This window comes from Pseudoliparis swirei, chromosome 1 (genome assembly GCF_029220125.1).
Source record: "Pseudoliparis swirei isolate HS2019 ecotype Mariana Trench chromosome 1, NWPU_hadal_v1, whole genome shotgun sequence".
NCBI classification, from domain to species: Eukaryota; Metazoa; Chordata; class Actinopteri; order Perciformes; family Liparidae; genus Pseudoliparis; species Pseudoliparis swirei.
The window spans coordinates 15,954,121-15,966,377 of record NC_079388.1 but is presented as its reverse complement, the minus strand read 5'-3'; the positions used below and the strand labels follow the sequence as shown (position 1 = coordinate 15,966,377).

Below are 12,257 nucleotides of genomic sequence, written 5' to 3'. Positions count from 1 at the left end.
TATGGACTGTACCATGACTACGTATGGACTGTACCATGACTACTTATGGACTGTACCATGACTACGTATGGACTGTACCATGACTACATATGGTCTGTACTATGACTACTTATGGACTGTACCATGACTACATATGGACTGTACTATGACTACATATGGTCTGTACTATGACTACTTATGGACTGTACCATGACTACATAAGGACTGTACCATGACTACATATGGTCTGTACTATGACTAGTTATGGACTGTACCATGACTACATAAGGACTGTACCATGACTACATATGTACTGTACCATGACTACATAAGGACTGTACCATGACTACATATGGACTGTACCATGACCACATATGGTCTGTACCATAACTACATATGGACTGTACCATGACTACATAAGGACTACACCATGACTACGTATGGACTGTACCATGACTATGTATGGACTGTACCATGACTACATAAGGACTACACCATGACTACTTATGGACTGTACCATGACTACATATGGTCTGTACTATGACTACTTATGGACTGTACCATGACTACATAAGGACTGTACCATGACTACATATGGACTGTTCTATGACTACTTATGGACTGTACCATGACTACGTATGGACTGTACCATGACTACTTATGGACTGTACCATGACTACATATGGTCTGTACTATGACTACTTATGGACTGTACCATGACTACGTATGGACTGTACCATGACTACTTATGGACTGTACCATGACTACATATGGACTGTACTATGACTACATATGGTCTGTACTATGACTACTTATGGACTGTACCATGACTACATAAGGACTGTACCATGACTACATATGGACTGTTCTATGACTACTTATGGACTGTACCATGACTACGTATGGACTGTACCATGACTACTTATGGACTGTACCATGACTACATATGGACTGTACTATGACTACATATGGTCTGTACTATGACTACTTATGGACTGTACCATGACTACATAAGGACTGTACCATGACTACGTATGGACTGTACCATGACTACTTATGGACTGTACCATGACTACATATGGTCTGTACTATGACTACTTATGGACTGTACCATGACTACATATGGACTGTACCATGACTACTTATGGACTGTACTATGACTACTTATGGACTATACCATGACTACATATGGTCTGTCCTATGACTAGTTATGGACTGTACCATGACTACATATGGACTGTACCATGACTACATATGGTCTGTACTATGACTACTTATGGACTATACCATGACTACATATGGTCTGTACTATGACTAGTTATGGACTGTACCATGACTACATAAGGACTGTACCATGACTACATATGGACTGTACCATGACTACATAAGGACTGTACCATGACTACATATGGACTGTACCATGACTACATATGGACTGTACCATGACTACATAAGGACTGTACCATGACTACATATGGACTGTACCATGACTACGTATGGACTGTACCATGACTACGTATGGTCTGTACTATGACTACTTATGGACTGTACCATGACTACATATGGACTGTACCATGACTACGTATGGACTGTACCATGACTACATATGGTCTGTACTATGACTAGTTATGGACTGTACCATGACTACATAAGGACTGTACCATGACTACATATGGACTGTACCATGACTACATAAGGACTGTACCATGACTACATATGGACTGTACCATGACTACATATGGACTGTACCATGACTACATAAGGACTGTACCATGACTACATATGGACTGTACCATGACTACATAAGGACTGTACCATGACTACTTATGGACTGTACCATGACTACGTATGGACTGTACCATGACTACGTATGGACTGTACCATGACTACATATGGACTGTACCATGACTACGTATGGATTCCTCTGACGCAGTCGCACACACACAATTTAAATGAATCCATTCACTCTCCCCGGACACACAAGAAGTGAGTTTAGGCGCGTGCCGGGAATCCAATCGGCCTCTGGACCCTCAGCGCCTGACTGTCAAACAAGTGAGTGACACCTCAAAAGTGTATGTACAGTGTGTGTGTGTGTGTGTGTGTGTGTGTGTGTGTGTGTGTGTGTGTGTGTGTGTGTGTGTGTGTGTGTGTGTGTGTGTGTGTGTGTGTGGTATTAGGAGTCAGGAGGAGCTGCCAGCTCAGATGAAGACAAAGAGCCCGGCGCTGAATGGAGCAGCAGCTCTCAGACAGGATTACACAACCGCTCTTAAAGACGGCTTTTAATAGCAAGACTCTGATGGGATCTTCTTTCTCTCCCACTCATCCCATCTCACCCTGCGACCATCAATCTATATATATATATATATATAAATATATAAAAATATATAAACATATACCCCCCCCCTGCCTCCTCCTCCTTCTCATCAATAATAGTTTAATCTAAGAAGAATCACACAGAACAATGTGGAGGGGTGTGTGTGTGTGTGTGCGTGTGTCCACGTGTGTGTGTCCACTTGTGTGTGTGTGTGTGTGTTGGCGAGGGATTCTGTACGTCCGTGCTTCAAATCTCATTAAAATATCTGCCAACTGTTACAGTGCAACATGTGAGTGCATGTGGGTCTCTCTCTCTCTCTCTCTCTCTCTCTCTCTCTCTCTCTCTCTCTCTCTCTCTCTCTCTCTCTCTCTCTCTTTTTGTGTGTTGTTTTTGTTGAGCAGTGTTATTGTGATTAAATCAAGGTGTTTTTCACTTGGAGCCTCTCTCTCTCTCTCTCTCTCTCTCTCTCTCTCTCTCTCTCTCTCTCTCCACCAATCAGATTCCCTCTGCCACAACAGCCAATCAAAATGTCCACGCAAAGCTGGAAACGGGAGCAGGTACCAAGCTGGGAATCCCTGAGCAGCAAGAACAAGGCCTGTGGAATTAAGCTCAGTTTTAAATCCAATTGTACCCCCCCCCCACACACACACACACACACACACACACACACCCCATACAATAAAGATTGGACAGGGGTTGTCGCCCCTCCGACTCAAATCAAATGGTTATTTTATTGAGATTAATCTGTGTCTTAATACCACTCAATTTGGAGGCGGGTGCATCGCCAAATGGGATGACAGGGCCGGAGGGGGAGAGCGTTGAAGGAGGGGACAGATAGAAGAGAGACAATGTCACTTATCGTGAGAACGCTGTACGGATACGATAACATGACGGGAGAAATCGACGGAGAGTAAAGCGCAACTTCAAAAGCATTAAGAGAATCTTAAAAGGGGGCCGCCACATTGGTTTTACACACGGCGCTCCGTTCACTCGTCACAAGCTCCTCGGCATGAAATGATGTCTTCTGTGGTTCTGGAGAGAAGTTTGAAAGTTTGAAAACAAAAAAAACCCGATGATGTCCCGGGGAGGTCATCGCGGGTATCTCAGCTTGGACTACAGACTGAAAAGTTTAAACTCAGAGCCTGTGTTACAAACTGGAGCTGTGTGTGTGTGTGACTGGAGGTGTGTGTGTGTGTGTGTGTGTGTGTGATCAAATTTTCAGATGCATTTAGTTTCTGTACATGTGTTTTGTCTCCATTCCGAGAAGAATCTGATTAAAAATGTCATTTACCTGTTTACGTACATCATATTAACTCCCAGTTTCAGTCTTGAAAGTGCACATTTACTTAAAATGTACTCAACTGCAATTCTAATCTGATTAAAACGTCATTTGCTCTGCGTTGAAATGGCTGGAAGTGAATAGAAGAGGAGAACCAACACTTGGTGAAACATAAAGGAGAGTAAGAGGGGAAGCCACAAGGCCGGGAAACAAAAGACCATTAATCCCCAAACATGATGGGTGGTCAATTTAAGTAGATTACAGCATCCAATCTATTAGATTAACCTCATATTAATTTGAATTTAAGGGATGATCTGTAGTTACATCTGTTCTCTGTGACACCCCCATGTCATCATCTCTTGTTATTGTCCTTTTAAACCCCCTAGCCTTGTGCCCTGCGTTCGCACAGCCTGTGCGTAATTCAACGTGCGTGCACTGGATCGCGGGGGGGGGGGGGCAAACGGTTTAACTCGGGCCCCCCAACTGGCGGCAAATTAGACCAAAGGCACACTCTGTCCCCCGTGTGACCCGGTAACGCGGAGAAATATAGGCTTGGAAAAGCTGCAGACGCCATGTGCCCATGCGTCACAGCGCGTAATAGTTGCCAATCCAAAAGGGAACAGTGGAGAGGGGGAGGTTTGGCTCCGTGTGGCTTCTCTATATATGCAACGGCTGCGACCCCTAAATACGATGAACCCAGTGAACCCGTGTGCATGCTCACCGCCCCTTTCCACACACACACACACACACACTGTAGCGTGGAGTGACACGGGGACACGCAATTGCGGGAACCGAGGGTCAATTATGTGGCTTTGAAATATGCAGGGAAATGAGTGATGCTGCAGACACAGATATATATATATATATATATATATAGTGCTGCTTCTCCACTAAAACATTCACCATGTGTGTCAGACAAAATGATTTCGCGTGGCCTTACCTTCCATCCGGCTGAACTGTTGCTGTCGCCTTTATCCTTGAAATAAGGAACAAAGCGAACCATCCAGTCATAAATCTGGGACAGCGTCAGTCTCTTCTCCGGGGTGCTCTCGATGGCACGGGTAATGAGGTCTGCATAAGACAGGTTCCCCCACGCGTTCCGCCGGGAGGACTTGGCTTTGCGCAGCTGGCCGGCCACGTCGAGCGCAGCCCCGGACATGCAGGCAGGAGCGGCCACCACCGGGGTCGGGGCGCCGGCCGGGTGCTTGATCTCCGCCGGTGCGCCGCCTTTTCTCTCGGCCAGGCACGCGGGCACGTTGTACTGCTCCACTTTGACCGACGCCAGGGCCAGACCTCGACTCGCCTCTTCTCCCCCGGGGAAATCCTCCGGACACGGCAGCGGCCAGGTGCACGACCGCGAGCGACCGTGAGGCTCGAATTCCGAATCGATATCAACCTGATGCGCATCCATCCCTCCGTTCTTCATCATCATCAGCATGGTGATGAAGATGATGATGATCTCCCGCTGAATAGATGTCAAAATCGGGCAAGGTCACTAATAACAAAACAACAAAAAGCCTGTCAATAACAACACATTAGCGTCCGCCGGGGAGTTAAAATGCCCAAACTGGTCCCCCTTGATGCAAAGAAAGGTAATAAACGTGTATTGTTTCAAACACTCACACACACAGATGATCAACCAGTATGAAAAAAAAGCCGGCAGCGGTGTGGGGTGTTATCTCCTCAGTGCAACAATGTGGCATCACATCAGGACAGATGAAGGTGTATCCGAGGCATCAACAACAGAACGAGTCTCTCTTCCATGTTCATGGCACACACCGCCGGCTGTGTGGCTGCATGCAGGAGACCAAGTGGCGGTCACACATCCATTATGAAAGAGCCAGACGCGCGTGGAGAATGTGTCGGTGCTCGCGCTCTCCGGCTGCAGCAACAGTTGATCCTTTTTTTTTTTTTTTTTGACAGATGAGGGTCCGGTCCAAGAAGGAGAAAAAAAAGCAACGCGTATCAAACTCTCCTGAAAAAAATGAGCTGACTTTATAATTGATCCCCGGCTCTAACGATACCGTCTGTCTGCTGATTGTTTTGGTGGTGGCACGGCTTCAGCTGGAAGTCACTGCATGCACGCGAGAGCGCAATTACTCCCGTTAGAAATAGAAACGTGAATTTTTTTTTCCAGAGGAGAAAAAACAAAAAGCCCTGATGGATCGGATTAGGAGCATCCTCTGCGTCTCCTCTGCACGCCGCCAGACGCCTCGCTCGGTGTGGGAGACATGGCTTCTACCTTTTGTCTTTTTTTGGGGCTTTCCGTTCTCATGTCACATGTCTCTCTGCCTCTCGCGCTGCCTTTATACGACAAGGCTGTGAGTGTGTGAGTGTGTGTCTCTGAAGGCTTCAAGCCACTTAACTGTAGCCCGGAATAAAGTGGAATAAGTGCTGCTTCCATATAATTGGACGCCGCCTCGATCAAGTCACTCCCTCCAGAACAGGTTTCCAGAGGAGGAGGAGGAGGCTGTGTGTGCGCGCGCCTGTGTACGTGTGTGTGTGTTTGTGTGCGCGCGCTACGGGTGATATTCAATACATTTACAAAAGCAAGTCATTTATATACAGACCAATTCAATCACATCCATTATGTTTTTATCCTATTTTTTTCTTCATTCACCAGGAGTTTAGTTTTGATTATTATTATTATCAGTGTTGTTGATAATAATAAAAACGTAGCTATATAATATTATTTCATTTGTAACTCCTTATGAAGGTTGCACACGGTGTGTTTTTTTAAATTTAGTTTAGATTACAGAGGCAGCCGACAGCTTCATGGAATAAAACCTTGATTTGTATTTATAATTCATAATGACCTTTGATCAATATTTATGTGTTTTCTAATGTAATCCATAAGTAAGACCCTGTGTGCTGTTCCAAATATCTCGGTAATTAATACTTTCTCCCAGAGCTGTCGAGGTTGTAGCCTGGATTGTCGAGCTACTGGAGGTCATGGGTCCCAGTGCACCCTCATCACCATGAATTGTTTTTATTACTTGGATTTTTCTTTTTTTCTAATTTGATTTATTCCGTTTCATTTATTTATACATTTCTATAAAGGGTAAATTGTGTTTCAAATGATTCTCCACACTCAAAAGGACACAAAGGCTGAAGTCTTTATTTTATTTTTTATTTGATGTCCTAAAAATGATAAAAAATATAACACATTGAGTCATAAAAAGTTGATTTATCCATCAGTACATTCTATTCTTTAAAGGAGAAAATCCACATTGGACAATTTGGCCAAAACACTCAGTGAGTAACGGTTTTTGCTTTTGTTTAAAATGGTTTTAAGTCCAATGGCATGTTAATTGCTTGTGACAGGACATGAACACACTCCATCCAGCACGGGAGGAACAGACTTGTTTGATCCCAGGAGCTCCGACAGAGGAGCTTCATTCAGACCGTTGTTCCTCTCGTCAAAACAAAAAGGTTCTTGAGTTCCTGGGGGCCTGAGAAAGTTGCTCTGGCCCCGCCTTCTCCCGGCAGCCAACACGTTTTCCACCATCAAAAATCTTTACCATCATTAACATTCTACTTCTATTTCCATATTATTTATTTCCGTCTTTAGCGTTTGTTTTTCCCTCTGATTCATATTACTTTTTTTTGTTGCCCAACCTTTTCTCTTCTTTCCATCCACACTGTGCATTATAATGAAATCAAATGGGATTAGTTATCAGATGGGATTCTTCCCGTTTGTGCGGTCAGAGAATCAAACTACCAACCCCCCCCCCCCCCCCCATCGCTGCCTTTGTCACACACCCTTTGCCTTTGGTGGGTCTGAGTCCATAAAGTGGGCTCCATCAATAGCTGCTCTGTGTGCCGTAAACTCCTCGTGGAAACCCCCTACGCTGATAGAGGCTGCCACTCTTTGACAGCCGGTTGTCAGTGACAACCATAACCTCAAATGCACCTAAATGGAATGCTTTCATGAGGACTAAATGGGCCGATCAACATGGAGAGAGCTGGCGATATGTGTGTGTGTGTGAGAGAGAGAGAGAGAGAGAGAGAGAGAAGAAGTAGAGAGAGATGCTGTAAATGGGAACAAACAGGCCAAAAAATTAAAAACACATGGCTTTGCGGTTTTTTCGAGAGATTTTTTTATTTTATTTTTTTATGCGCCGCAGAGAAGTTGTAACAGGAATGTGGTGTGACTCCCATCGTATGGAATGAAAACACCGAGGCCGTGCCAGCGGGGTGGATATCGCGTGTTCGGCTGTGGCTCGTACGGCAAAGTCCCTCGTCATCGCGGCTAGGTGATGTCCCGCCGCGGCGTAAACACGAGAAAAACATGAGTCACGCGGATGGACACGAGGCAGACAGAGAATTACATGTTTTCACCCAAGGGTGGGGTGGGGGGGGGGGGGTTGTCGAAAGCCTGAACGTCTCTTCGGAGAAGCACGTTTCTACATCGGTGTTTCATCTGCGGCCGTTGTTCGTCTGATTCACTGATTCCGACCAACTGGATTTTTCTTCCCGTGAGATTCATGTTTATCCGTCGTCCCTCGTTTTTTTTCTTTTTCTGCATCAAATATTGATGATATGCATATCGCCTGTCACTGCCACCTCCCTCAAGCTGCCTCCACCCATTGATCTCAAAGTCCACTGGTGCCCAACTGACGGGACATATTGAAAAAGGCGAATAACACCATCAGAAATGTGTTTCGGATTGCATGAATCCGTCTGAGCGGGCCAATTCTTTTTGGAAATATTCCTCGCATTAAATCTAAAGCCAAAAACAGTATGCAGGCATACTGTCGCTCCAGGGCGTGTCACCCTAGCACAGTACATATATATATATCGCAGGGGTAAAAAGTCAAATAAAATGCCTTTCTAGCTGCCTTTCTTTCCTGGTGGAGGGTCAGAGGGGTCAGAGGGGTCACTCGTAGGGACGAACCCACAGAGATTCATCACCCGACTTTGAAGTTCCCCTCTACGAAGAGTTTCCTCATGTTTTATCTCACTGTTTTGGCTCCGTGTCACCTCTCTCGTCACCTTGTTTTCGGCTGCAGGCAGATGTTTTATGTAAAAGGAAAACAAACATCTGAAAAACGGTCCCCCACCTGACCATCAGGAAGCTTTAAGGGGACAGAGTTATCGTCAGATGGCCAGAAACATGTCGGGCGATGCCGTTTCGTGTCCGATGTCCATTGTTAAATATTCTGAAACAACAACTTTATAAAAAGGGATTCTATGTCCGATCGTTGTATTTATAGCCAAAGCTAATTCCAACCCTGCTCCACTGTCCCCAAGTGGCCAAAAACAATCAATGACTGTAATGCAGCTTTAACCTCGGAGGTGGTGGATCAGTAAATCTTGATGTGGTTGTTTTGTACTGGCATGACCTACTTTGTCATTTAGGGACGGAGACTTGTTGTGAAACGCATCCACCGCAACGTCTGGTTTCTACATCGCATGAGAAGGGAAGCTTTGGAAGGCATATTTGTTTAATACTTTTTGACAGATTTAGCTGTGTCTCTCTCCCCCCCCACACCGCCCTGCTCATGGTTGTTGTGCTGATGTTTGGCTCAAACACACCAGACCGCCCTGGTACCAGACACATATGGATGACGTTGATCTTTAAAAGACAACAAAGAAGGGCGTGTTATCAACTAGTATTTTGGGGGGGGGGGGAATTCACATAAGCAGCATGGGAAGTGTCCAAATTGTGAAAGTTGTCGAATATCTCTATAAAAAAAGGGTTCCTAATAGGGAAAAGTTGACTCTTTTAAAGAGAAACTTATTGATTTTCCTTCCTCTCTTGACGTTGGTTTGCATCGGGCTGATCCTTAACTATTCCACGGGCCCGTACACCTTGGAGTGAGCACTAATTGCCTCTTCTCCTCCTTCAGAAATTGCGGGTCTTCCTCCTTCATTGTCATTGCCTTATCCAGGGAGTCAGTCAACCTGCAGGATTATTGATGTGTTTACCGTTGGAGGGGGGATGCCACTCCCTGCCTTGGGAAACCCTGAGGCTTTCAACTGTTGAGTAACACCGACTGCCGCCGCCGCCGCCTGCAATCAGGGAGGTTGGGATGCGCTCCTCTCTGCTCATAATGAGGCAAAACAGAAGGGAAGAGATGGTGGCACCCGGAGTTTTTGACTGAAACTCTTTCACTTCATTTAAATCAGAAAGCTGGATTTCAACCATGGCCCATGGATGTCTTCATGCCAACCCCGACACAAAGGAAATAAATCTGTCAGGACCTCGCAGCTCCCTCAAGGTGCCGGAACCAGATCGAGCTTTCAAAGAAAATTTTGGTTTGTCAAAAACTTGGGTCTTTTTCTTTTCTTCTTTTTTTCGGTCCACAATCGTATTTTCGGCTTCTTAACCCATCTCACTTTTCAGAAATTACCCTGCTCCCAAATGTTGGTCCAAATGGACCCAAACTAAGAATATCAGACACAAGTTTCGACAAAAGATGTATTTTCAGAGCCATATTTGGCCTAAACTGAAAACATAAACGATTCTAAAGTTAGCAGCCAGTTGCCTCTTTACAGATCAAGTTTCCGTTGCATCCCGAACACATTCCAGCTCACGCTTCTTTGAGCTTTTTTTGTGTTGGTCTCCACCAACTATTGAGGAGAACACCTGGCTCATTAGCTGCTAAACTATGTTCACCACTGTTCGCCTGCTGTTTACACTACACTACAGATACTGTGGTGGATAGTGGGTTCAGGCTTTGTTTTTGGTGAAAAACAGCTGCTGGGGAAAAACGAGGTTAATTAGAGCAGGAACAAACCAGAAGTTTTTTTTTTTTAAAGTGACGGCCCATAAAACCAAAACAATGAACTAAAAGATGCTAAAGCTCCGTGGCGCTGTGAGGAAGTGCAGCGTTGGGTGGCAGGTTCCCCCGGGTTTAGGACTGAGCCCTTTCGTATTGCTCACTCCTTTGTGGCACTGTTCATATAAAAATACTGATCAGTGCAGATTTAAGTCTTCAGAATCTTTCCTGTTACGCTAATGAGTCCCGACAGAGGCTAACACGGCGGAAAAAAACATAAAACATGTTGCTGTTTTCATTTGTAAGGCGACGGCGGCGGCCCTTAGTTAGCATGTGTTCAGCCAAAGAACGAGAACTAATGACTGAAATCCCCCACTGTGGCGCTTTGTGTTTGTCCCACCGTGGCCCCATATTTGGGTTCGGCTCCACACCAGCTTCAGGCTAGTCTATTACAGGACTCAACTTTGTTTCAATGTTCAACCTCAAACAACCTCGCCTCCTTTTCTCTCTCTCTCTCGCCATCAGTCCATAATCCCTCCCTCCAGCCCTCCCTTTTTCTTTACAACCAACCCCCGGTTACATAAGACGGAGGAAAGTGTTGTTTTCCAGCGGGACTCACTCGCTGTGTGCGGAAACTGTGGGAGCCGAGGGTCGGGCATCGCGGCGCTCGCGCTGCCAATGGCCGTCCCAGGAATGCATCCTCTCTGTGGGTCTGGGCCGCCGCCAACCATGTGGCCTCCCAATGTCACCGAGGCACTGAGGCCAAAAAAGAGACTGGGTTTTTTTGTGTGTGTGTATTTCCCTTCCGAAACAAAAGACTGCATTTTGGTGAGGTTGTCTTAATCCTGCACGTGTATTCTTTCTTTAAATATGTAGAAACCACAACGTTGTCTCAAAAAACCCTTTGATGAATACAAATAGAGTTTTAGTAATATTTAACGACCCCCCCCCCCCTCAGGCGATGTTCAATGGCGAAAGGGTTCAAGCAGACGCAGTGACAGTCGTCTCTCTGCCGTACCTGACATAAAGAGCTTTAGCTCACACTCCCCGACACCAACGGTTAATCCTGTTTCAGATTGCACTCTCAACCGTGAAATCCACTCACAAGAGGAAGAAATAACACAGCGATGCAGCGCAGAGGTGTTACAAAGATAATCTTCCCACTGCCACTTTCCCCCACACTGGCTTTAAAGCAACAAAAGCCAGCAGGTACAATTAAGGCGCCGGGTTCTTCGGAGCAAAAAAAAAAAAAAAAAGGAAGGTTGAGATTTTTGTGAAATTAGGAATAAATAAAAAAGCGGGGATGGCACCGCACTGTGTCCACGTGCGCTGCCAGACATATGGCAGACATTGGTGGTAACGGCGCTGGAAGGTTGGGGTTTTATTCGTGTGCCAAGAGCTTGATTTGACGCAGTCCTTTAGAGCTTCCTGGTGGCGGTTGCAGAACGTTAATCACATGAACTCTTCCAGGCCTTGCGGTCCCGCTAACCCAGCACTGATCCCAGAACTCGGGGCTCGGGCCCGTAACGGACGGGTTCTTTTTCAGCCCGGCATGGCCACCTCCGCGCCACCGTCGCACCGCCGAGGGTTCAGAGAGGGGAGCGGCGCGCACGGAGCCGGGCTTCGAACCGACGTGTCCGCCGACGCATCGGGAACCGCGGGAAAGGAAGTCAAGAAAACGACCTTCCCCGTCGAGGAGCCGCTCCGGTCGGATCGTCGTTACCAGACGGCGCTGGCCCAAGTTTTTTATGGAATCGCGGTTTGTCCAACTTTAGATTTTTGCGAGATCGTATTAACGACTTTTTTCCCACGTGGGTTTCAAAAATCTGATGTTCAAAGTCCATCCTCAACATATCCTCAGACAACGATTCATATGATATTTTACAAAAAGTTATTTTTGGAAATATCTGTGTGTTTTCAACAGCAAATAAGTTTAGCCACTAAGAGCATGATTTGGGTT

The 12,257-nt window shown here is 45.8% G+C and overlaps 1 protein-coding gene across 1 annotated transcript in view; it reads right to left on the bottom strand.

Moving 5' to 3' along the window:
• foxo6b (forkhead box O6 b) overlaps nt 1-5,857 on the bottom strand; it is a 41,807-nt gene extending 35,950 nt beyond the window's left edge. Inside the window, exons 1-2 of the mRNA XM_056420618.1 lie at nt 5,196-5,857; nt 4,513-5,067 (exon numbers count right to left, since the gene is read on the bottom strand). Coding sequence (XP_056276593.1) covers nt 4,513-5,010 — 498 coding nt within the window. The 5' untranslated portion in view covers nt 5,011-5,067; nt 5,196-5,857. The remainder of the gene's footprint in view (nt 1-4,512; nt 5,068-5,195) is intronic.
• Between the last annotated feature and the right edge of the window lie 6,400 nt (nt 5,858-12,257).